We start from the raw sequence: 23875 nt of genomic DNA, 5'->3' as shown, positions 1-23875 counted from the left end.
ATGTTTTTGAGTTCGCAGCGTTTAATGATTAACTTTTTTGGTTCTGCCTGCTCTACGTCGTAGTCGAGCGGCTCTGCGGGCGCCCATCTGAATTGCAGCCGTTAAAAAAATTGTCAAGTGACAAGCGGTACCGAACACACCTTGGCCTTAGCTTCCTCTAGTCTGCGCTTCTCTTCGGCAGCCTTTCTACGCTCCAGGGTGACGGCTCGACGCCTGGTGAAAACCGATGAGAAAAACAACCAGGAGGGAGGGTATGCCGAGGATAAAGAACTTACCTCTGGAATTCGGCCTGCTTTTCGTCTTTGAGATCCTGTTGGAGCTTTTTGATAGCTTGGGCTCGTTTTGTCTGTTCCATGCGGTGCTCCCACTGTTTTGTCTTCACGCCTTCAGGGAGATGTGATCGCCTGTGTGGGGGGACGACATTCAATAAGATATCATGATGGTGATGAAAAACGGACACCGCTGGTGATTTGTGCTCCTTCCATGGTTTCCCAGATGTGCGGCCGTTTGAGGTTTGGGCGAGCGGAACGGGGGAATCAGGTGTGGCCATGAGTGGTGCTACTAAGTGATCAAGGAAGTAGTGGAGTCAGGGACATCGCTAGACGCTTTTCGGTCACCCTTTCCATTTCTCCCGTTTCCTCCCTCATCCTCCCCGCCATGTGGCGGCCAGCAAATTCTCCGGGCACGGACGACGCCCACGTCAGGCAGCTCCTCGACCAACGTTTTTCTCGCGCCGACCCTTTTGGCTGCTACTCGTCGTCCGCCGTCTCGGAGGCTTCAGATACCCCTTCGGTGTACAGCCGCGCCTTCTCCCCACGGCCAGCCGTCCACGCCGACTTGCTTACGGATAACTATCCCCACAAGTCTCCCACGTCCCGTCGTCCATTTCCTCTTTACGACGATCCCTCGTCGAGTGTCCTCGACCTCAGCGAGGACAGTCATTCTTCCATGGCCCTCCACGAGCCATATGACCGCGACGATGGTATCGACGACAACGAGAAGACGCCTGAGGTTGACGAGGATGAAGATTACCTTCCGCGCGGCCCAAAAATGCGCTTTCATTCTCGTGCACCTTGGGAATTAGAGGGTGGCTCGCTTGAGGATGTGAATGAGTCCGAATCCAGTGGCTCTGCTACCCTCATGGCTAGGTTGACCGGCGGCCGCTCAAAAGGAAGTAAAAAAGATCCTTCAAGCCCGCGTCCCTCTACTTCCGCTGGTCGACCTAGCCTTGAGTCCAGTCGTTCTATCTTAAACTCCAAACGCTCTTTTGACACGTCGTCCCTCTCGCATCCTCGTGGTGCTCTCTAGTGTGTATCTCTTATACTCCTGTTTTCCATACTTAACACAATTTTGTTTTTATCTAGCGCCCTGGCCCAGGAAAGTATCTCCACCACATCCCTGGGTCAACCCAATTTTTCTGGACGTCAGGATCGCCTGCGCGGGAAACTCCCCCAAAGCCGGATCCAGTCACGGTCCCCTGTGGATGCCAGTTTCCCCGGCCAATCCGTCGTTCAACTACCCACTGATGATCATTCTTTTGTCCTACCACCGTCTCCTCCGCGGCCTAGCGGCGAAACCACATCTTCGGCACTGGATGTGCGGGCCGATTTTAACACTCGTTATTCGCAACGTCAGTCGAACGACGACGGTTTCCATCCCTATGCCAATCCTGACCTTGTAAACTCATATACCACGGATACACGCTCTGAATACCCCCAACAATCTTTCATTCGACACCCAGGGGTTTCTCGTAATGACTCTTCCATGACAGCCACTGAACTTTCTCCAACCCTCTCCAAACTTGCGCCACCTCCCATTCAGGGTGTATCACCTGTGCCTTCACCAAAGAGGCGAATGTCGCACATCCATGGCCGGGATATCTCATCACCGGTCCCTATTCGCAGTGCTAGTCTGGGTCCAGACTCTCCCAGCCAGCTGCAAAGCGACAGCCGTCCTGAGCCTGTACCTGTACCGCCCATGCTAAATGCCATTCCAGGCTGGTCAGAACGTCCGGTCAAGCCTGGATTCTCACTTATCTCATTGGAAGAAGCCCGCGCTCAGCGTCCACGTCCAGCAGCAGCGCAAGCTTCATTGTCTCTGGATTCTCCCCCTTCAAGCGGAGGTTCCTCGACCGTTACTTCATTTCAACATGTTGATCACGATGCTCCCACGGGTAATACATTCGCTGTTTCAGACACTGTGTATATTTCTGGGGGTAACAGTCGTGGCGTCGATAGACGATCGCGTGCACGATCTATTAGTGCAGGCGCCAAGGCAATGAACGCCCTGCAGTCCATTGTGAAACAACCCGAACGAAAGGACACCGAAAGTGGCCCCGTTACTGGACCTACTCATGCCAAAGACCCTGGTTCTGTATCTGGAGGCAAGAATTTGAAGCATAAGAAGAGTGGGTTTCTACGGCTGTTTGGAAAGGAAGAACGACCTCCACCCGTGCCAACAGTACCGCCACAACATTCTACTACTCCTACAAACTCTACACTACCTGAGGGTCTCAAATCTTCCTCGCGTCGTGTTCCTGTCCCAAATATCTCGCCTTCTTTGCTTGGTACTATGCCTCAACACGATAGCGGTGGTACATCGGGTGTTGGCCGATCCAACTCTAGGCGATTAGCGCCATCGTTGTCGATCAATACTGCTTCTTCCTCGTCCACGGTGAGCCCACCGCCACGCGGAAGCTCAATCACAGCCTCTTCTAGTCAGGTCACTATACCACGAAGTGCACCTGCCCATGCCTCAGATTTTCCCACACTGAAGCTTCGGCCTGTTTCTTCCCTCTTCAGTGCCCACTTTGCTGATCACATTGATGTAACAAAACTCAATTTCGATGACTTTGATGGCACCGGGCCAAAAACGACCTCAAAAACTGCCCTTGAGAAGCACCAGGAGCGCCCTAGACAAAATTCGTTTGCGTCCGGATCGGTATCATCTGTTCCCTCCTCTGGGTCTGGTGCTTCATTTGCAGATTCGCAATATGTTATCAGCACTATTGCATCCCCTACCACGAGTACTCCCCTAACTGCTTTGACAACCCCTACAACACCGGGGGTTATCTCACCCTTGGGCACATGGTACCGTGATCATGATCGCGGTGGAGGAAGGGAAAGCACTGATCAAAATTCCGCTAGAACTTCCTCTTCTCATACCAGCTCCAGTGTGGTTGCATCTACACCGCATATCGTGATAGACAGCGAAGCGTCAACTGTCAAGATCTTACAAGAGCACTTGGACAGCACGAATAAAATGTGGCAGAAACGAGTGTGGGAACTAGAGAGGCAAATCACACAGTTAAAGAATGAGGTGGCGGAATTGAAGAAGGGTGAGACGGACGAGAAAGTAAAACCGTTGCTCCAGCCACCGCATCAACATCAAACCTCCGTGGAACATGTCCGTGGTATCTTAAATAGGCCGAGGGCGAGAACGGGCGGATCGTCGAGATTTGTTAACGGCCAACTTTGACTTACTTTAAGAGGATCAAAACTTGAAAGCGTGTGTAAAGAGCCCATTGAAGTCAGCCACCATAGTGTCATGACCGCGGACATCCCAAAATTTTCCCTACTTGACGCCCCCTTGTTGTACAACTCGTCCGTTCTTTAATCCCCCTCCATTCCTTACACTTTAATACCCTCGTAACGAATTTTTCTATTGCTATCGATCATCTCACTGTCTTTGCTCAATAATTGCAGCCTCTAAATGGGCTGTCTGTCGCCTCTTGTTACGTCCCTCTCTCTATTTCTCCCCCCTCTTAAGCTATGCGTTATCACTATATTTCATTTATTCCTTGAACATATTTGCTGTTCAGTCTTTCTATTGTTCAATACATTACTTGTATATCAACCTTTTTTTTCTATGGCGGATTTTCGGGTATCAGTAATACACGACTCTCGAAACTATTTTGTGGCCAGTTGCCAACACAGTTATTATTGACGGATTGTTTTACATATTTTTATTATTAAGATCAGAATTACTATCTAGTTTCTTCAGGATTATTGATGAATGCACCCCTTCACCTTGATTGTTAAGTCATTTGCTGTGGAGCGGCCATCTGGCGACTCTCCTAGATTTGATCCAACAAAAAAATGAACTCATTCCTCCCTTGGCGTATACACGTAACCTTAAGCATAAATAAATAAATGACAAAAGTGCAAAGAGAAAGGTCCACTAAGACAGCGTCATAAACAGAATTGGAAGTCGCGGGAGATAATTCAAGTTACTACTCATCGTCTGCACCGATAAGCCATCCAATACCCTTGGAAAATACTTTTGTGGCTTGCGCTTGTACATCATCCAAACGATGATGACCCGAGTCTGAGACTTGCGATCCCTTGCCAGCGTCATACCGATGCTGGTGGCTTTCGTACTCGCGATGAGATGCTTGCGAAGGAGTGGTACTACGCGGGCCGACTGAAAAAGGGAAGTTGGCAGTGACGCTACGAAATGTGCGACTGGCCAACGCGGCTGCATCAGGTGTTGACAGTAGCGGAGGTGAGGGCATATGGAATTGTTGGAGTTTAGCACGGAGCGAGGAGGCGGCAGTGTTTAACGATTGGCTTGTCACGACAGGGGCATGTCCCCACGCACGCCCGTTTCCATTCGTGATACCATGCTTTTGCTGGTGTCGATGTAAAGAACTTGTCAATGATTTACCACCCACGTGGAGTTGTTTCTTTTGAACAAGGTCTTCTTCACGAATTACAATGTCCTCTTTTTCAAGGCGTTTCCACACCGTAAGAACGTCGTGAAGCTTTTCAGATGGACAAAGCTCGAGAGCAGAACCAATGAGTTGCAATTTTTTCTTGAGATCAGCAAATTCAGGCTGTCGGCCTAGCTGGAAACATCCAATCCAACACACTTCCGTCATCTCTTCCACCTTGCCTTTCTGGGTATCTGAAGAGGTAGGAGCCTCATGATGCTGTTTGACGATATCAATCATCCGAAGTGTATTCTCATAGGCCCGGACGAAGTCCTCAGCTTGGAGAGCGGTAGCAGCAAGCATGGCCAGAGCCTTGACTTCAGCTACTGCATCACCCTGGAATCCAAGCTTGTAACATAGGTCCAGTATGACTTCCGTGTGCTTGTATGCGTCGTTATTGCTGGAAAGCACACGAGAGACGAGAGATAGGCGGTCTTTCGTGAGACGAATCTCAATGGGAGATATAGGGATACCCGGGCGGGATAGGACATTAAAGGACGCGATACGAGACGTTGCTTCGATGAATTCCTTCTCACGAGTAAGCCGTTCAGACAACGGGGGGACATCCAAACTTATGCGAAATTTAGCCACGACAGGGAGCGGGAAAAGCAGAGATGGACATACCAATCGTATGCCAACTTCATGTCACCGACTTTGCAATTGCCGGAGCTGGCGTTGTCGTATAGCTCATGTGATGATGTAACGACGATTTCCTCTATAACTTCAGGTTCCAAACGTATCTTGCTGCGTGAACCATATAGCATTGAACGAGCAATATCAAATTCTGTGAGATATATTCTCAGAAACACTATACGAGCATTAAACGGTGACGACGTACTACCAGTGCTCAATAGCCCAGCCAAGAAGACTCTCATTACCTCCTCTTCACTCAAGAGTCCGAAGGCATTCCTAATGCCTGCCTCGCTCTTTCCCGTCAACTTCATCATGTCCTCCAATAACCATTCCCAATCGACCACTTTATTTAACTGGTCATGCATTCCGCCCGCACGTCTGGCCATCCTATTCGACCACGCTTGCTGCTCTTTCGCGTCGTCATTGCCCCGTAAAAACCATTTCAATGGAGCAGGAACATTCCAACGTGAAAAAATCTCTCCAGCTTCAAGGTGTACATCCAGTATATCGAGAGCACGAGATAATGAAGTAATGTGCAGAGGCTTGAAGAAAGTCATGAGTTCTGTCGGGGAAACGTGAGGACGCGTAGTCGTAGGCGCAACGAAGGCACCGAGAGACGCAATCGTCGTATCGGCCACATCCCCGTCATCGTCTTCATCTTGAGAATAGTCCCAAGCTGGCAAACACTCGAATATACGACTCATAGTCGACCATTCGTTGAGACTATTACTTCCGTACAGGCATGCCAAAGCTAAACGCGCCAGGTCCTCGTCGTCCCTGATGATTCGCTGTGGTATGGGCAGCGTGGGTTTGGATGCGTCGAAAATAGACGCCACGATTTCCAAAGGCGAGGTGAGGACGTAATCACATAAAAGACGGGTATGAATCTCGGGATCCGGTTTACCGGCACGTTCTGCACGAGCTTCCAAAACGAAAAGATAAGGAAGGACGAGGCGAAGAATGTCTCGAGGTACAGAGTCCGGCGTTGAGTTGACCAAGTATGCGCGTACAACAGCGGGAGGATCCATGGACTGCCAGCGAGCAAGTGTCCAATCGTCTGATTTTTCATCGGCAAAAGGTGTATCGTACGTGAGCCGTGAAAGCAGGCTGAGTTCCTCGCCGACTTCATCGAGACCGGGAATACCTTGTGAAGCACCATATTGGACCAAGGCCAGTGCAATATCGATCATTCCAGTGGAACTAATTATCACGTCGACGCGATTTTTGAACCACGTCGCAAGCTCGTGACCAGTTAGAGGTTCTGGATGAGAAGTTGTTTCCAGAGCGTCTGCTACGGGTCGCATACCGGTTGAGATTTCCGTACCACTCTCTTGCATAGCCTGTTGAGCAACCTTAGATTCTACAAAATCCTCCTCCGGCCTCCAGGGCACTGGAGAGGGCTTCAACTCTTGGTTAGAAGTGAAGTCGTATTTCAAAATGAGCGACTGAAACTCAGAGGGATGCGCATATTCAGGGATATTCTCCAAAATTGCCATTCGTAATGACCATAAGTATGATCCATGTCTGTCCAGCAGCACACGCAATGCGTCAAACCACTCCAAGGATGCGAGACGACAAGCAGACCATAGAAGTTCATTGGTCATGAACTGTGAAAGGGAAAACGGCACAGGTAAGGGTTTCTTTTGTACGGTTGTCGGGGTAGGTTTGTTGGTGGAGTCCTCTGCCCATGGGTCATCCCAATCCTCTGATCCCTCTTCAACATTTGCTTCGGCCTCGGTGCCTTCTCCCTCATCTTCCCCTTCCACTAAAGGCGCTTTACTATCTATTTCCGTATATGTGTTGAGGAGATCCTGTCGACCGAGGAGGATTGAGCGGAAATGGCATAGTTGAGCGTCACCAGGAACGGAACGAAAGTGAGCAATGATAGGGCTACGAGAAACCTCGCGAGGTTCATCCGAAGAGGTTCCTGGAGCCATAGCTAAAGCATCTTTGCACCTCTGGATGGCCGAGCAGGTTCTTGACAAGCCAGTTTGCAGGAGTGCTTGTTGAACGGGAATGCTATCACACAGGCGGTCAACGCAAGCTGCGACCACCCAGAGGTCATCCTTGACATTCCCCAGGATGTTCTGAACGTTGTCGACAGTGAGGTCAGTGTCAGAGATTGAGACCCATTGCTCGGAGGGGTTTGAAGTGCTTGAAGTCATGACGAAGTGAGGGGTAGGCTGGCATACGGACACGTTTCACGCGTCACATTGATCCGCGTTCACAGCCACCAAGTCCTATTTATTTCGACTTGAAGCACTAGAACTTTACAGATTCGACCTGGGTCATCGATTTCTGAGCAACAAACTCGGACCAGAATTTCACTATCTGGCATGGCATCCTATTCCTCCTCAATATGCAAGCATTAAGCTATCAATAAACCAGCGGTGTGCCCTCGTGTAGCACTGAGTTTATGAAGTTGGAAGAAATCAAAGCAGATAATGTTTGAAGAGGCATTACTAATAATTGACAGCCAGGGATATAGATACAACGGTAACGCTCCAGGAGGTTAGCTTTTTGAGATTTTGATACGTATGGCCCAGAATCTTACTGAATCCCCAAGTACCAGACGGTATTCCAATAACATCGAGCAAAGTAATGCAATAAGTAATGGAAACGTGCCGTTTCCGGAGCCGCAAAGGAAGCATATGCAAGAGCAAAAGATGAGGCAAACTCTAGAATAGGGTATCCTGATATTTGATGAGCATGCAACGACTGAATAGAATCAAGGTGACCAGTACCTCGTCGCGAAGATATTCGCCAACGTCACTTTAATAAGCAGTTTCAGGTTCTGAAAGTCATGTACTTATAAAAAGCTTACGCTTGGTGAAAGACGATGATGGACGTTGGATCAAGTTTTCTTGTGTCGATAGTTGCTCTTGCGGTTACGCCGAAACCCTAGCCCTGAACTCAGCGCTTGTCTTCTTTCCTCGCAGCAAAACGCACCAATGGGACATCATTCATGCTGTACACAACCACACCCTGATGCTCCGGTGTGTCTTCCGTTATGCGGCCCAGATGCGCTTTCAATACATGGTTCCCATATAAAAATGGCATTTCACCATTGGGTTTAATCCAGACCTACAGATGTAAGCGCCGCCTCACGTTGATATGTCGGGAATGCGCGCACCTTGAATTTTGCATATTGCGCCATGTGGTCCAGGGCAGTGATATGTAGCTTGAACTTGCCGCTCTTGCTAAACTTTCCGAAACAAGTTCCGAGGCTGATTAAATTCGGTCTTGCAACCGAGATAGCTAAGCGCATGGATGACTCTGAGACGTAGAAAACACGATCTTTATGTAGACGGAAACAGTACGTCTCATCAGGTCTGTCGATTAGATGCACAAGATTTTTGCCCTAAGTTTGGCAAACAAATGGAGCGTGTTAAAAGTACATGAATCAGACAAAAAAAACTAACGATGTAGTTGGCGAGTTTAGTGAAAACAGCTTTTGATTCCTCTTCCGTCAATGGACGCATTTCGTCTTAGTACAGAGAACGAGCAAGGGAAGGAAGTGAAAAAAGTGGCAGGGTCGCATTACATAATACCATATGAGTTAGCCATTCACTTGACGCCAGAGTCGGCTACATCCCTTCAAAATAACAATATTTCCTCGCATTTTGTTAGTCCGCCATGACGTCCTCCTTCTCCTCTTTTCCCGCCTCGTTCTCTACATTCCCCGATCTCGAAGCTGAATCAATCAAAAAATCTGAGAAATCACAAGATAAGGATAGAAGGAGCGAGAAACCGAAGAAGGGTAAGGACAAGGGAAAGGACAGAGATAGAAGCCGTGACAAAGGCAGAGAGAAGCGGAAGGGACACGATAGGGCAAGTGAACGGGACCTGAGTGGCAAAGGGGTACAGCGCGAGCGGAATAAAGAGGGAAGAGAAGAGAATGGGGAACGTGAACGACACAGGGAGCACAAACTTAAACGCAAACAGAGAGACAAGGATAAACGTGCAAAGTCACCATCTTTCCGTGATGATGCAGGAGACCAAGGATTCTCCATGGACCTCAAACGCCACGAACAATCATACCGTCTCTATTTCTCTGACACGAAAGGTGATGCTCTCACCCTGCAATACGGTGGTCTCTATGCAGGCGACATTCCCAGATATCATTTGTACGGTGGTAAGTTTCTTACGAGGAGAACTGTAGCATCTAATGATAGCCAAGGTGGCAGACAAATACTTGGATTGTCCAAAGCTTGGGCTGTATTCCGTAGAGCTGGTAAGGGTATAGAGGTTGGACTGAAAGGCGCGCATAAGGTTGGCTCATGCTGTCATGAGTTGGGATCCAATGTTAATGTTATCAACAGCACGCAGGGCTTGCAGATCCCGGTACTCGATCATTACTTGCCATCCCGGCAAAGTCTCTTCTTCCTTCGGCGACACCCTCTTCAAAGTACGAGGAAATCGACGGAGTAATTCGACTACCTGGTCGCAGAGGGCATAGACGACCAGAAGAATCATACCGAGCTATCGAGGTATCTCGGGCTGTGGACTCTGATTCCGATTTTTCTTCCAGCTCCGCTAGAGATAGCGATTCCGAAAGCGAGAGATCCAGTTCTCCAGAACTTACTTCGCATCAGGGTGCAATCAAGAAACTTGAACAACACCTTGCTGAGGACCCCACATCTGAGAGCAAATGGCTTTCTCTTGTCAATCAGTCGCTGTCTACTATTCCAATTACATCACGAAACGCTACCAAAGCCCGCTCAGAGATTACTGTAGCAATTCTATCCCGTGCTTTTTCCGCAGAACCCAAGAATATCTCCTCTAAATTACTCCGATTGCGATACATGAAAGCAGGAGAAGAAATCTGGCAAGAAGTTAAATTGAAAGAAGAGTGGGAGGAGACACTGAAAGCTGGTGGGACGGAAATATGGATGGAGTGGCTGGAATGGCGAATACGCAGCTGTACCAAGATCGTTGATGACTTGGTTGAGGACGTGTTGCGTGTTTATGCGGCCCTCGACAATGATATCGGCGAGGCTCAAGAATTATCGAAGCTAAGAGTCTTTTGGCGTCTAGCAACGGTTTACAGGAACGCAGGTTTGTTCGAACTCAAGCTCTGTGATTTGACTACTTGAATGACGTTTTGATAGGCTTCACAGAGAAGGCAATGGCTATGTTTCAAGCTCAAGCTGAATTGTAGGTATTACGTTTTCGATGCGTCGTGAATTAAAAGCTCAGGTTGTCAGATGTTTTAAAGTTCCCCAGGCTCTTGTCAATGAACCTCTTGAAGTACGTCTAAGGGAGCTAGAAGAATTCTGGGATTGCGAAGCCCCACGAATTGGTGAAGAAGGTGCTCGCGGTTGGCGGGAATGGTATTCGTCTGGGAAACCGGAGACTATCAATGCGCATACGACCACGGTGGCAAAACAGGATTCCGGGCAGGTTGCACAGCTTGATCCATACAGACAGTGGGCATTCCACGAGATACAACAGGATGAATTGTCGTTACTTCCTGCGAAATCGTTTGACGAGTCTGCAGAAGACGATCCATACTCAACTGTCCTTCTTTCTGATATTCGCTCCATTATATTCGAGGTCCGGCACTCAAATACATTGGATGCTTTACGGCTGGCATGGCTATCTTTTCTTGGTCTTCATATACCAGGTTTCGCGACTTCATTGTCCAGTGATCATGAAGCGAATTGGGATGACAGATGGAACATGGGATACTTGACCACACGACCGTATCTCGACGCCATTTTCAGGCCGGATCGAACAGCAGGGTGCTCACAGCCGAATCGGCAGCTGGAGCGTTGGTGGGCCGAGAGAAGGAATATGCCGACAGCTTCACAATTGCCGTGAAAGAGTGGGGAGGGAATGCCATGGATTGTTTAGATATGACCGCTCACGCGTCGAAGGAATTGAGAAGCTGGTGGAATGAAGAAGACATAGCAGGAGTAAACGCTTTGATCGTGAGGAGGATTTTTGCGCAGCTGAGGACCGGAAGCAAGGACGCTGACTGGGATACAATGGCACTTGCTTTTGAGTCGGCGATAAATATAAAAAGGTAAGTTTGCAGGTTGTGGTTAATTCAATGATCTCATAACTATGCTTAGCTCCTTAAAACTGTCGAGGTCAATGGTCTCAACCGCTCAAGACTCATTACTTCACTGGGCAGCTCATGCTCAGTTGGAAAGGATGCGCGGACGTTTGGATGAGGCGAGAAAGGTTTATCAAACGATTCTCATCGCTTCCAAACCTGCTCGTACGGCTATTGGCTTATCAATCTTGTGGTGGAATTGGGCAGAACTAGAATGGTTGGCGGGCAACGATGATGGGACCTTGAAAATTATATTGCGCTCGGTGGAGTTGGAAGATGGTAACTCCGGCGTGATTTTCTTACGAGCAAAGAGGGCTCTAGAAGATGCGGCGAGAACGACGCTGTTGCACAGGCATGAAAAATACAAGACGAAGGAACAAGAAGCCTGGGTCAAACTGCGAGCATTATTGGAAATTCTTACGACCAAGGACGTGGCATCTATGTTGCAAATCTTTGATAGGTCCATTCGGGCCGACGATTGTCCGGATGTAGCAAGCGAGAGTTTACTCGTTGCGAGCATGATCATGCTTTACCGATACGGATACGTCCTTAAAAACCCGGTTCCACCGAGTATACTGCGGGACCGCGTGTCGGAAGCCCTAGAGGTATATCCCTGCAACTCGATCATTTTGGCTATTTTCCTAGAATGCGAAAAAGGCCTGGGAGTCTGGGGCAGAGTCCGGGGCATGTTGGGTGACAGCGAAACTGGCATTGGTAATACGAAAACTGTAGCCAGAAGAGTAGAGGAAGTGTGGATTGCAGGGTGGGAACGGGGCCGCTGGAGAAGCGAAATCGAGCGTACGAGAAGCGGATTGGCTGCTGCTGTGGAGAGCGAGAGGTAAGTTTGTTCTCCCTCGGCATTTCATCAGCCGCTGCTGAAGGAGCAACCAGGACAAGGGCTAGTGTGGTTGTGTGGAAGATTTATATTGAATTTGAAATGAGGGTGGGAGATCTGCAAAGTGCCAAGAAGATCTTGTACCGTGCAATCGGGGAATGCCCGTTTTTTAAAGGTAATTGGTTTATTCGCGTGATAAAAAACACGGCTGATATTCAACGATCGGACTACAATCAGATTTGTACTTGTTGGCGTTCTGGGGACTAAGGAGCGTGTTTACTGCTCCTGAGTTGAATTTGCTCGCAGATTTGATGGCTGAAAGGGGGTTGAGACTGCGAAAGGGGCTGGACGATGCGATAGAAGGATGGGGGATTGAGGAAGGGAAGGAGGACACGCGAGAAGACGAGGAGGGAGATGGAGATGGAGAAATCGAGGAGCGGGCGAAGGAGCTGAGGCGTCTGATGCCGTACTGAGGACATGTAACTTAGAGCATTGTGACAATGAGTGTGACACGTGACTTTTAGGTGGTTCTCCTCCACGCTGCCTGTGCTCACAGGCCCCGTCTTTCGCTCTTCATGCTCTCCCCCTGTGCTCTCCTTTCCCACTCTCCATAATTCAACATTGACACCGCCTTTCCCTCGCCGTCATCGCCCTCTCTTTCCTTTTCTACTTCAGCATGCCTGCAGTGCCTGCACCCACCCTCATCGTTCCCCGCGAGGAGTGGCCGGATGCAGACTTCGATCTCCCCGATGGCGCCCCGATTACCGCCTCGCTCGACAGAGACGACGATAACGAGGACTGGGATGCCCAGTTCAACCTCGGTCAGATTGCCGATACAAAGGCCCTCGTCGTCCCTGCTAGTATTCCTACTCTGTCCTCGTCTCTCGTGTCGCTCGCATCAAAGTCCCACTCATCATCTACTTTCACTATCCGACCTCCCATCCTTTCCTCAGAAGATGAAACCGAAGAAGAGGACGGTGTGTCGACCATCAAAGCTGCCGATACCCTCAAGGCTGCGGTGAATGCCGCTCCGACTACTCCCACTATCGACGAAGATTTCGAGGATGGCTTTGCTTTGCCTTCGGACCTTACCCAACTCTCTCTTGCCCCTCTATCTCTACAACATCGCTCTTCCAAGAATTCTCTTGAATGGGGCGAACGAGACCATACCTCGTCCTCTCAATCCTCTGATGCTTATTCGACGCTTGGCTTCGCTGATGCTTCGCCCTCTTCAAACTCCGTTTCTTCGGTTTCATTGCCCGATACCGAAACGGACGATGATGAGGAACAGGAGGACCTTGAGGGTCTCGTTATACCTGCCGCTGTTTTCGAATCTGGCAGCGGCAGTAAACAACTCAAAAAAATCCTCGAATTGAAGAAAAGAGCCTCTTATACTTCGCGTCAGGTCAAAGTAGCTGTTCCAGATCCTGAAGATGATTTTGAATCTGGATTAGTGCTTGAGGATGACGCAGACCTTAGCCCAAGTAGACTTTTACAGAATACTCAGAATCAACGACCATTGCGCCATCATGATCGTAGCAGTAGTGCTCCTCTTCAACGCCCTTCCTCAACCTCCTTGCGACCGCCATCAAGAATGCGAACCGAAAGAGCCAAGTCGTCTACAGCTCCCCCACCATCGTCCGTTCGTCAACTTCAAAAGCTTCGCTTATCTCCTTCCCCACCCCTCTACCCCCCCGGTCGCAATCAGTCAAGTTTTGGCTCCTTTGCCGCTGCCAGTCCTAATCCCAGTCCCTCCCCTTCTCTGCTTATACCCAAACCAGGTAGTCTAAGAGGCCAAAAATCGCACACCGGTCTGAAGCCACCAACCCCTCCTGCAACTCGGAGGTTGGCTCGTAAAGCTTCATTGTCTTCATTGTTGGAAATGAGCCATGCCAATGCTCCCGAGCCTGCTGCCGGAACAGCGGCGAAAGCGCGTCCTGCTCGGTACGAAGTACCAACCGCTGCGTCGCTTGCTAAGGCGCAGAAGCATTCAACTACGAAAGCTGCTGACCATTCTGACAATGCGAACCGTTCTCGTACTCCCTCATCAACCTCTCCTTCTCATCGCTTAACAATGCCAGCTCAAATGCGGTCAAAATCACGTCCCTCACTTTCACAAGTATTTGTCGCCCAATCTCCTATCCATGTGCATCCGACGCAAGGAGCAACATCACCACCACGTCCCCCTTCTAGTGCGTCACTGCGACCCTCCAGTTCCCGATCATTAAAAATACCACCACCCGCGCATCCGTCCCCGTCGTCGCCAGTTACGCCTCCAGCTCCTAAAATTCTCAAACGCCCAAAAAGACAAAAAACATACGGCGACGGAACAGAACTGGACGATTTTGAAGATCTCCCAACAGATCGCGACAAAGAATGTCACTATCGTGTTCAGCCGAAGGGGTATGGAAACCGAATACCAGGTGCATCCTACCAATCAAAAGCATCATCTCTCGCTGGGCCAGACACAACCAAAGGGCTATCGCGGAAGAAAAGGCGCCAGGGCTCAACAAGTAACGGTTCGTAAATCCGTATTAGTGTATCTTCGATGAATCTCAAACTCCTAATTCAGAAACTCCGGCTCCGGCTACCCATACGTTACGGCGCTCAAATACCCGGATTGACCTTTCATCCAAGATCCATGCGCCTGCAGAACCTCTTCCCAAGAAAAGAAAGAACGTTTCACCATCGGGTCATACTAAGAGAAAGCCGACGCTTATCAGGAATCTTGGCGGTGTTGGTGGACCGAAAAGTTGGTAATATATCTTACACCTGAGAACACAATATTAATCATGATCGTTATTACACAGTTGTTGGCGATATGAAATGGAATCCTCAATCGTTTCGATGGGAAGGCAACGATCATATCCTCAAAGACTTTGAAGCTACCGTCGCAACGTCGACAAGGCCTGCGCTTATCACCCATTTGACTGGCTCCTCGATAGGATCACCAGCTGGTTCCTTTGCGTCTGGTGCGCGAAGAGTAGGCAACATGATATTTGATCCACAGCGGATGTGCTGGTTATCGGCTCTACCTCCAGAAGAAGAGGAGCCTGATGTCTTTGCCAACCTCGCAGATGACGAGAACGAAGATGATTCTCGAGACGGAACAATACGTGCTAGTGTAGCGCAACGTACACCTTCTGAAGCCGGAAGTACACACACTACTACCACATCGGACGGTTTCGTAGACCCTACAAGTCCTAGCAGAAGTATATCACGAGGAATATCGGATTCCGAAAGCGATAGGGGTTCTAGGGCCTCCTTGGTCGTCTGTGACATTGACGATGCTTTCGTGACAATTTGCAGAGCTGCAGAAGAACGACATCGTCAAGAAATGAAGGGCTGGCGGACTGTGTTATCAAAGCCTGACATTTTCTCGGACCCCGACCGATCGCATTTGTATGAAATACGCGCCCTCGCAACCCGACAATACTGATTCTTCACAATTATGCATTCTTTCCGATTTACATCCATGTCTCTACTTTTCCTACCTTGGAACCCATCCACTCCTTCATTGTTACATGTAAAAATTCGTCATCCCGATATTCTATTTGCCTGCTACTAGTATTTTCTGTCCTTCGCGACACTTCGAGAGCTATAGGGCTCTCGTCACCTAATTCTCTTCAACCTTCGCCCTCGTAGTTTGTTCTGTTATTTTCAAATCCACCCCTCATACCCCCACCCTCTTCCATTTCTTCTGTGGTTTAATTTCTTTTTACCAAATTTTTTCTGGTTCTCTAAATTCCTCGCTTTTAATAGTAATTGCGATTGTCATAAGACGTAGCTGAAGGTTGTAGGTTCCTTTATTCATGTATGCCGTCCGAAAGGACACTTGTTACATAGTACAAATGGGATGGCATACTGTATTGATCTCAAAATGCTGGTTCTCGAAGAGCGAACTTTTGCTTCCCCCACACAGCAACCCTGGAGACCGAAGTTTATTCTGACAGCACAAGTGTCAAGCTCGTCCTACAGAGAAACTTACGAGCGGCTTTTTACCATCACCACATGAGGTCGGTCAGTGTACCGGCCGTACTGAAGGCCCCCAGGAATGAAGAAGCCTCGGGGTCCAGACCCTCAAACAAATCTTATCACCTAATCTCGTGTTGGTACACCAGCAGAAAGCTTGGCTTGAGAAGTTTATCACGTTGCTTGAACCACTCTCCATATTCTAATCACTAAGGCTTATCTTATCTGTGTGTAGGCAATTTCCAGTGGATCAGATTCTTTGGGCGGTTTTCAGCGAAGAGTCCGTGAAGTAACTGTGTGCCAGATGGGACGACCGCAGCAAGGGCAAGCGATGAAAACTAATGGGCCACTTTAAGTCAATGATGTTACCAATGGCAAATATTCTAGCCGATGAATAGGTGCTTATCGTGGTTTGGACCATGGGAGAATAAATGAGATTGCAAGCCCTCTGTGGACACATACCACTCCGCCACATCGCGGTAAACGCGATTCTTGTATTCTCCTGGCCACAACGTTCATCATGACCACCCCGGAAACATCGGATTCCCTAAACTCGGAAACCAAGATCAAAAGTATCGCTGCCGGGGGTGGACGTATCACGCTGGCAGTTCATGGTACCAAAGCAGTATTTGAAGACCTCTCAGCGGCGTATCCCTTGAAACTGCTATCACCACGGATAAATGAACCGAGAGTTGGGGTCGTTTATTTACTATCCTATGGTGGCGGACTGGTTGCCGGAGATCAAGTAGAACTGGATGTCGTGTTGAAGGAGAGAAGCTGCCTCTTGGTTTTATCGCAGGTAACGATTTAACATTCAATCATCGAGTCGTTGGAGCCTTATCCCGATTTGTGTTGCCTTTTAGGGTTCTACTAAAGTGTTTAAGACGAGGTCTGGACAACGATTGGCATCTATACGGCCAAACGGCACCGGCGCCTCAGACGATTCACTAACGACGCAGACCATACGTTATACTATCAACTCCAAAAGCACACTCCTTCTGCTTCCCGATCCGGTGACATGCTTTCGTTCAGCATCGTACAACCAAATCCAGACATTCAATGTCACACCGGATGGATCGTTCGTGATACTTGACTGGTTGACTTCAGGTAGAAAAGCGTTGGACGAGGATTGGGCATTCACGAGATACTATTCAGAGAACGAAGTCTTCATTGGAGGCAGACGATGGGCTAGGGATGTGATGCTCTTAGAAGGCGATACTGAAGATGGCGAACATTTAGAGGGCGTTGTACCATCACGAAGATTGCTCGCCGAGAAATTGGCACCATATTCTTGCTATGCGATGGTGCTTCTTTACGGACGTGAGGTCGAGAAAATCATAGACAACCTTCGAGTAACATTTGAAATGATCACGGTCTTCAAGAGGAGAGAACCAGAGGACTTGATATGGTCATTGAGTCCTGCTTGTAACGCGAGTCCGATAGGCTTGGGGACAGGGGCAATTGTGAGAATAGCCGGGACGGAAACGGATGTGGTGAAGGTATGGTTGAAAGAGAGACTCAGGGGACTGGAGGAGATAGTGGGTCCGGATGTATATCGAAAAGCTTGGCGATAGTTTCACTGCGATAAACGTTCAACTTGCGACTTTACTTGCGATCCTGCTTGGGGATTGTGAAGAGCACTGCGCCACCGGTAACGTACATCGTCCGTTAACAACCAGGTTCAGCAAGCCCTGGGGTAGCTGCCAGAAAGCTTCTTGTGGTGCATGTGAACTCCCCAAGTCATATCAGGGACTAAACATATTCCGTGTCAATTCCGGGATCACAGCTCGATCAGGGTGTCCAAATAATATATTGCGGCGTTCACATCCGCGAAGTTCCAATTAACTTGTCGCCGCTAGGGTTGCATATATGAATGTCATCAGGTACTGCCGTGGCCTCTAGACTCAAATGCAGGAACCTTCATCCTGGTTCAAACGTTACCAGGGTGTTCAAGTGTTGAGATTTTGATGCGACTTGGGTATGCCACAAGAGAGGACAAGTACAAAGATGGATGGAAAGAAGAAGAAGGGGATTTAAAGTTGGACGGAAGGTGTTTTCCTTGAAGTCTTTCCTTGGGATTTCAAAGAAACATTGATATGCAAATACAGAAATGACAAAAAGAGAAGTGGATTTTTCAAAATTAGAAAAGATTACAGCTTCAGGCAGGATGACGAGGAGGAAAGCGCTGGAGCCAGCAGCCAGCTGGCTGGAGCAGCCACATTACTGATCCGACATTTGTAAATCATGATCGTGATATGATGTACCGTAATCAGACCCTTTCAATTTTCATCTCATCCCCTTATCTCCGCGACGTGGAAATGCATCACGAACCTGTGATAAGCATATATGCCAGCTGTGGGATCACCGGTACGCATTCCGTCCCTACTAAAGGCTTCTGGCGTTCCTTCCCGACCACTGTCCATACCTCCAATGTCTGCCAAAAACGAAGTTCATGACGAAATCAACAGCCACAAAGAGGATCAAAAATATGTACACGAGGAAGAGCTATATCAACCAGAAGTTGATACTTCTGGCATCGATGAAAAGAAGCTGATGCGGAAGGTGGACTGGAACGTCATACCATGGCTTGCCCTATTGTATCTTCTCAATTCCCTGGACCGAGGAAACATCGGGAACGCCAAAGTGCGTCAGTGGCCCTGTCTTATGTTCATCTAGTTCACCGTCTATGTTTTCGCCAGCTATACAGCTTGGAGCATGACTTGAGAATGAGCGACAAACAATATCTCCTAGCTTTGACTCTGTTCTTCTTTCCATATTCACTATTCGAGGTATGTCAGGAGCCATTCCCAGTTGGGTTTCTTCTCACTTCAAAGCTGAAGCCGGCAAGCAATGTTGCGTTGCGAAGACTTAAGCCTTCGACATGGCTATCTTCAATGTTGGTACTATGGGGAATTGTAATGGTTGGTTGCCAAATCATCCACAAGACGCTCCGCTAAAATTATGACAGACAATGCATGGAGTAGTTAATAATTATGCAGGACTGGTTGGTGAGTCATGCTACGAATTACCAGTGTACGTCTAATAATGTTCGTTCATTCTTAGCTTTACGGCTTTTACTTGGACTGTGCGAGGCCGGACTATACCCTGGGATCGCTTTCTATATCACTAGGTTGGTCGACGGTTCGGATCTTCTTTGGTAATTAAATCTGACATCATTGCAGTTGGTACAAGAGTTCAGAAATGGGGACGAAATTTGCACTATTTTTCTCGTCAGCCACAATCGCTGGTGCCTTCAGTGAATCAATTCATTTGTTCTACCATATGGACGATCTGACTGGACGACAGGCGGCCTGCTGGCAGCTGCAATTGCCAATATGGATGGAGTTGGAAATAAACCAGGTTTGTCGTTACAGTAATACGACGCAGCAATAGTGATACTCACTTCTATTACAGCCTGGGCTTGGATTTTTATCTTGGAGGGCCTTTTCACCGTCGTGATTGGTCTATTATCCTACGTCGTTATTCAAGACTTCCCTCACAATGCAAAGTTTCTTTCTGAAACAGAACGTATGTCCTTTACCTAGGTATAGAAAGGGCCTCGAATGGCATAACAACTGATTGTAAAGGTGTCTTCATCATCCGACGTCTACAAAGCGACAATAAACTAAGTGCTGGTGGTGGCGAGACTTATCGATTCGCACATGTAAAGAAGAGTTTGAAAGATTGGAAGACCTGGTTTGCCAGTAGGTGCATTTCATAAACATGTCAACTTGGTCGTTTACCCGGTACGTTTAGTGGCCATATACATGGGTTTGTAAGTATGTTCAAGTATAGCCCTTCGCAATGCTTAATCTCGTGAATACAAGCGACGGGCCTCTATATGCATTTTCGCTCTTCACTCCTTCTATCATCAACCAGTTAGGTTAGCGTAGATGCTGTCGGCTCAGCAATTATCCTAGTGAAACTCATTCTACTCGATTCTAGGTTTCACTGCAACCAAAGCAAACTTACTTTCAGTCCCTGTTTATGCATGGGGCTGTTTGGTGACCGTCGCCATTGGCTTTTGGGCGGATCGGTTGGGCAAAAGGTGCCTTGTGAATATGTGAGCGTCAATCACCCACCTTTTTCGTTTTCCATATCCTCATTGCTCTTCGATAGCGGCTTGTTCGGTACTGGATTAGTAGGATATATCATCTTGATCTGCTCCAGAACTCCTGCTCTATCGTATTTTGCGGTCTTCCTCGCTATCTCGTAAGTGAACTAGTTACTGTCTTTCAACTTTCTCCATTTTCTCAACGTGATCTACCACGCAGTTCCATTTTCCCGACAGTCCGTAAGTGCATGAAATATCGCCACTTTTTCGGTCTTTTCATATTTTCGGTGTTTTAATCTCTAGCGAACTCGGTAACATGGGTGGCCAGCAATGTCGAGGGCTCCTACAAACGAGCTGTAACGTTAGGCGTGGCTATAGGATTTGGCAATCTGAACGGAGCTGTGACATCTAATATTGTAGGCAATCTTTTTCCAACCCGTCCGTTTCAATCGCCTCTTACCACATCACAACAGTATCGAGCAAAAGACCAACCATGGTATCGACTCGGCCATGCAATTGTCTTGGGATACATCATCATAGGAATTATCAGCTCTTTGTTATTTGCATATTTCCTACGTCGAGAGAACATCAAGCGCGATCGCGGAGAAAGAGATGAAGTGATCGAAGGTATCGATAATCCCAACGCGCGAAAATCAAATGGTGTATACCCTAGCGTCGAGGCTGCGAAGATGGATAAGGGTGACGATTGGAGCGGATTCCGGTACACTATCTAGCGAAACTATTACGTGCGTAAACATGTTGGTGATGATCGATGATCTATGGGCAACCTTACCTACACCTATAAGTTCATTCATGCAATATATTGCCTCCAAACGACAGTGACAATGATAGGGTTATGGGTGAATGATGGAGTTTGTAGAGTACACTATTATTTCGTAAATGGTGAGATTATATAAAAGTGCAACCGATTTCAACACAATTAGTCTACGCAATCATACCGGAGAAATCATGGCCGTAGCATACTGGGATCATCGAGAGATTTAGCAATTGGTGCTGGTACAGGTGCTGGGTCAGGGAATGGGCCATCAACTTCACCTTCCGCCGACGGTGGCAGTTTAACCTCTTTGCGATGTTCATCTAACCATTTATCCATGTCATCTTTGGAGGAGAATGGACGCTTGCCCAAGAGACCGATCATATCCTCACTAACATGAAAGCGCGGTTAATGAAAAGGAGCGCTAGGAGTTCCACAAAGAAAGACGAACCGAGTGATAACTTCCTTGGCAAGCAGTAGCTGGGCGACCTTCTCGACATCATCTTTGTGCTTGGTCAAGAGAACCCTTGTTCGCTCATACGCAATACTACCAGTGGACATCAGCATTCGATGAAATGGTAAACTTCTTGCAGTTCAAACGTACTTGATCATCTTGCGTACTTCGCCATCCAACATCTCCGCCGTCTTCTCACTAAAAGGCTTAGTCCAGCTCTCCTTTGCTGCGCGATCACCACCATAGCTGACAGGGCCAATGACATCGTTCATGCCGTAATTCGCACAAGCTTCGAATGCCATTCGAGTAATTTTCTGTAAGTCATCTTGGGCACCTGTCGTGATGTTCTCAGCGCCAAAGAAAATTTCCTCCGAGACACGACCACCGAGAGTCATGCATATCCGGTCCGCCATTTGTGGGGTCGAAAGCAAGTAGCGATCCGGTGGAAGGTACTAATAATTTATTCAGCAAATCGCACCAGTCAAAACAAAAAATATTCACCTGAGCGTAGCCAAGAGCTCCAACACCACGGGGAATAATGCTGACCTTCAAGAGAGGGTCAGCATGCTCTAAAAACCATCCACAGATAGCGTGTCCAGCCTCATGATAGGCGACAGTCTTCTTCTCCTCCGGACTGAGTACTCGGCTTTTCTTCTCGAGGCCCACAATGACACGCTCAATAGCTGTATCGAAATCTACTGACTCTACAAATTCAGAGCCTTTGCGAGCGGCATGGAGGGCAGCCTCATTGCAAACATTTGCAATATCTGCACCGGAAAATCCCGGGGTAAGGACAGCGAGCTTATGCGCAAGGGCTTCGATATTAACGGCGATACTCGTCGTAAGCCTCAGTGGCCGGAGGTGCACCTTGAATATACCCTTTCGCCCAGATACATCAGGGCGGTCAATGGCAATGTGCCTGTCGAAACGCCCGGGGCGCATCAAAGCAGGATCAAGAACGTCAGGTCGGTTTGTACCTGCTAGAATAACGATATGCTCCTGGGTACCGAATCCATCCATCTCGACAAGGAGTTGATTCAATGTGGACTCTCGTTCATCGTTACCACCGAAACTTCCACCCTTGGCTCGAGATTTGCCTATAGCGTCGATCTCGTCGATGAAAATGATACACGGAGCATTCTTCTTGGCAGATTGGAAGAGGTCGCGAACACGCGAAGAACCGACGCCAACGAACATCTCCACAAACTCGGAACCAGAGACGGAAAGGAAAGGCACCGATGCTTCACCCGCAGTAGCCTTGGCTAACAGTGTCTTACCAGTGCCCGGTGGACCAGAAAGAATGGCGCCACGAGGAATTTTTGCCCCTAGTTTCTCGTACTTGGTGGGATCCTTTAAGAAATTCACAAATTCCATTATTTCTTCTTTCGCCTCGTCCATACCAGCTATGTCCCTGAACTTTGTTTTGACCTCGGTATCTTTGTTGAACAGACGAGCTCTACTTTTGCCCATATTAAAGATACCACTGCCAGCATTGCCGGATCCACGCCGACTCAACCAGTAGAGGGAACCGAGAAGGAGGATGGTGGGGGCGAAGTTGAGTAGGGTGCTCACAGTGGAGATTTCTTCGTGGTAAGCGACAGGTATCCGTTCATGACTGGGAATACCCAACTCGTGTTGGGCTTCATCAAGTTTCCGCTCAAAAGCATCTACGCTGCCAATGTAGAAGTGGTACTCTCCTGAACCGAGAGCCGCCTGTGGGTACATGGAACCAGCATTAGGATGCAGCTTGACGCGAACACGATGGTTGTTGACGACTGTCAACTTCTCGACAAGTCCCTTGTCGAGGAAAGCATTGCGAAACTCCTGCCATGTGATCTCGCGTGACGAGGAGACGTTGGAGTTGGAATATGCCATGTAGGCGACGGCACTACCAACTATCCATGCCAGCTGATTGTTGGAGAAACCGCTGTTATTGGGAGGTGGAGGAGGGGGCGCTCTATTCTTCCCCTTGCCGGACGAGTCTGAGTCGTGTTCCGTCGACGATTGTTCTTTCCTGCGCTGCTGTTGGTAATGTTGAAAAAAGCCTTCAAGAGCCTTTGGAATCTGTGATGGTGGTTGAGTAGGATGTGAAGAGGGAGTATTGTTGTCAGATTGCTTGGAGTCTATGTTCTGTTCATCGTGCTTTTGCTTGCCCTTGTCAGGTTCTTCCTTGTTTGAATCCGGCGGGGGTGTATTTGCGTTACTGGGTGTAGCGTAGAGCCTGGAAGAGACGGAGGAACGAAAAGCGAGTCTCCTGGGAGAGGCAAGTGAGACTGAGCGGAGGGAACGAGTCAACATGGGCGAGACTGAAGAAACGCGGCCGAGTCAAGCGTAATCTTCCTGGCTGACTCAGCAGCCGCCGTCGCGCCGTCGGCAGCTT

General features: G+C 48.5%; 9 protein-coding genes across 9 annotated transcripts; 5 read left to right on the top strand and 4 right to left on the bottom strand.

Moving 5' to 3' along the window:
* Positions 1 to 21: 21 nt before the first annotated feature.
* On the bottom strand, positions 22 to 550 carry AGABI2DRAFT_114379 (hypothetical protein; the record flags this gene model as incomplete). The annotated part of the gene is made up of 3 exons (XM_006454575.1): positions 22 to 87; positions 141 to 213; positions 276 to 550. The coding sequence occupies 3 exons, from the start codon at positions 548 to 550 to the stop codon at positions 22 to 24; spliced, it is 414 nt and encodes a 137-aa protein (XP_006454638.1).
* A 9-nt stretch (positions 551 to 559) lies between these two features.
* On the top strand, positions 560 to 3748 carry AGABI2DRAFT_176124 (hypothetical protein). The gene is made up of 2 exons (XM_006454574.1): positions 560 to 1307; positions 1365 to 3748. The coding sequence occupies exons 1-2, from the start codon at positions 658 to 660 to the stop codon at positions 3475 to 3477; spliced, it is 2763 nt and encodes a 920-aa protein (XP_006454637.1). The 5' UTR covers positions 560 to 657; the 3' UTR covers positions 3478 to 3748.
* A 483-nt stretch (positions 3749 to 4231) lies between these two features.
* On the bottom strand, positions 4232 to 7509 carry AGABI2DRAFT_182608 (hypothetical protein; the record flags this gene model as incomplete). Its single annotated transcript, XM_006454573.1, has 3 exons — positions 4232 to 5282; positions 5336 to 5495; positions 5550 to 7509. The coding sequence occupies 3 exons, from the start codon at positions 7507 to 7509 to the stop codon at positions 4232 to 4234; spliced, it is 3171 nt and encodes a 1056-aa protein (XP_006454636.1).
* A 365-nt stretch (positions 7510 to 7874) lies between these two features.
* Positions 7875 to 8851, bottom strand: AGABI2DRAFT_189877 (hypothetical protein). Its single transcript, XM_006454572.1, has 6 exons — positions 8767 to 8851; positions 8478 to 8705; positions 8294 to 8428; positions 8169 to 8245; positions 8089 to 8116; positions 7875 to 8037 (listed from the first exon to the last, which is right to left on the bottom strand). Exons 1-6 carry the CDS (start codon positions 8824 to 8826, stop codon positions 8023 to 8025), a joined length of 543 nt encoding a protein of 180 aa, XP_006454635.1. The 5' UTR covers positions 8827 to 8851; the 3' UTR covers positions 7875 to 8022.
* Positions 8852 to 8980: 129 nt separating this feature from the next.
* On the top strand, positions 8981 to 12713 carry AGABI2DRAFT_114375 (hypothetical protein; the record flags this gene model as incomplete). The annotated part of the gene is made up of 9 exons (XM_006454571.1): positions 8981 to 9479; positions 9525 to 9616; positions 9667 to 10402; positions 10456 to 10501; positions 10552 to 11117; positions 11171 to 11372; positions 11422 to 12243; positions 12297 to 12415; positions 12478 to 12713. 9 exons carry the CDS (start codon positions 8981 to 8983, stop codon positions 12711 to 12713), a joined length of 3318 nt encoding a protein of 1105 aa, XP_006454634.1.
* Positions 12714 to 12766: 53 nt separating this feature from the next.
* On the top strand, positions 12767 to 15877 carry AGABI2DRAFT_182605 (hypothetical protein). Its single transcript, XM_006454570.1, has 3 exons — positions 12767 to 14759; positions 14813 to 14992; positions 15051 to 15877. The coding sequence occupies exons 1-3, from the start codon at positions 12917 to 12919 to the stop codon at positions 15677 to 15679; spliced, it is 2652 nt and encodes an 883-aa protein (XP_006454633.1). The 5' UTR covers positions 12767 to 12916; the 3' UTR covers positions 15680 to 15877.
* A 778-nt stretch (positions 15878 to 16655) lies between these two features.
* AGABI2DRAFT_198008 (hypothetical protein) lies at positions 16656 to 17819 on the top strand. Its single transcript, XM_006454569.1, has 2 exons — positions 16656 to 17011; positions 17076 to 17819. Exons 1-2 carry the CDS (start codon positions 16733 to 16735, stop codon positions 17784 to 17786), a joined length of 990 nt encoding a protein of 329 aa, XP_006454632.1. The 5' UTR covers positions 16656 to 16732; the 3' UTR covers positions 17787 to 17819.
* Positions 17820 to 18642: 823 nt separating this feature from the next.
* On the top strand, positions 18643 to 21000 carry AGABI2DRAFT_114372 (hypothetical protein; the record flags this gene model as incomplete). Its single annotated transcript, XM_006454568.1, has 16 exons — positions 18643 to 18855; positions 18912 to 19001; positions 19053 to 19133; positions 19181 to 19220; positions 19276 to 19342; positions 19395 to 19468; positions 19519 to 19572; positions 19627 to 19740; positions 19800 to 19916; positions 19969 to 19987; positions 20040 to 20095; positions 20158 to 20275; positions 20332 to 20424; positions 20487 to 20506; positions 20570 to 20682; positions 20740 to 21000. The coding sequence occupies 16 exons, from the start codon at positions 18643 to 18645 to the stop codon at positions 20998 to 21000; spliced, it is 1530 nt and encodes a 509-aa protein (XP_006454631.1).
* A 72-nt stretch (positions 21001 to 21072) lies between these two features.
* Positions 21073 to 23788, bottom strand: AGABI2DRAFT_214939 (hypothetical protein). Its single transcript, XM_006454567.1, has 4 exons — positions 21997 to 23788; positions 21646 to 21947; positions 21493 to 21588; positions 21073 to 21432 (listed from the first exon to the last, which is right to left on the bottom strand). Exons 1-4 carry the CDS (start codon positions 23368 to 23370, stop codon positions 21234 to 21236), a joined length of 1971 nt encoding a protein of 656 aa, XP_006454630.1. The 5' UTR covers positions 23371 to 23788; the 3' UTR covers positions 21073 to 21233.
* Between the last annotated feature and the right edge of the window lie 87 nt (positions 23789 to 23875).

Source organism: Agaricus bisporus, assembly GCF_000300575.1.
Source record: "Agaricus bisporus var. bisporus H97 unplaced genomic scaffold AGABI2scaffold_1, whole genome shotgun sequence".
In the NCBI taxonomy this organism is placed as follows: Eukaryota; Fungi; Basidiomycota; class Agaricomycetes; order Agaricales; family Agaricaceae; genus Agaricus; species Agaricus bisporus.
The sequence above is the reverse complement of the archived record's forward strand: the minus strand, read 5'-3'. Positions and strand labels throughout refer to the sequence as shown.

Coding starts and splice junctions, on each gene's coding strand:
- AGABI2DRAFT_176124 (XM_006454574.1), top strand. CDS start 658: ATGTGGCGGCCAGCAAATTCTCCGGGCACGGACGACGCCCACGTCAGG. Junction 1,308..1,364: donor CATCCTCGTGGTGCTCTCTA/GTGTGTATCTCT, acceptor GTTTTTATCTAG/CGCCCTGGCCCAGGAAAGTA.
- AGABI2DRAFT_214939 (XM_006454567.1), bottom strand. CDS start 23,370: ATGGCATATTCCAACTCCAACGTCTCCTCGTCACGCGAGATCACATGG. Junction 21,948..21,996: donor GAGCTCTTGGCTACGCTCAG/GTGAATATTTTT, acceptor ATAAATTATTAG/TACCTTCCACCGGATCGCTA. Junction 21,433..21,492: donor GCCAAGGAAGTTATCACTCG/GTTCGTCTTTCT, acceptor CTTTCATGTTAG/TGAGGATATGATCGGTCTCT.
- AGABI2DRAFT_189877 (XM_006454572.1), bottom strand. CDS start 8,826: ATGCGTCCATTGACGGAAGAGGAATCAAAAGCTGTTTTCACTAAACTC. Junction 8,429..8,477: donor CGCAATATGCAAAATTCAAG/GTGCGCGCATTC, acceptor TTACATCTGTAG/GTCTGGATTAAACCCAATGG. Junction 8,246..8,293: donor GCATGAATGATGTCCCATTG/GTGCGTTTTGCT, acceptor GTTCAGGGCTAG/GGTTTCGGCGTAACCGCAAG.
- AGABI2DRAFT_198008 (XM_006454569.1), top strand. CDS start 16,733: ATGACCACCCCGGAAACATCGGATTCCCTAAACTCGGAAACCAAGATC. Junction 17,012..17,075: donor GCCTCTTGGTTTTATCGCAG/GTAACGATTTAA, acceptor GTTGCCTTTTAG/GGTTCTACTAAAGTGTTTAA.
- AGABI2DRAFT_182605 (XM_006454570.1), top strand. CDS start 12,917: ATGCCTGCAGTGCCTGCACCCACCCTCATCGTTCCCCGCGAGGAGTGG. Junction 14,760..14,812: donor CCAGGGCTCAACAAGTAACG/GTTCGTAAATCC, acceptor CTCCTAATTCAG/AAACTCCGGCTCCGGCTACC. Junction 14,993..15,050: donor CGGTGTTGGTGGACCGAAAA/GTTGGTAATATA, acceptor GTTATTACACAG/TTGTTGGCGATATGAAATGG.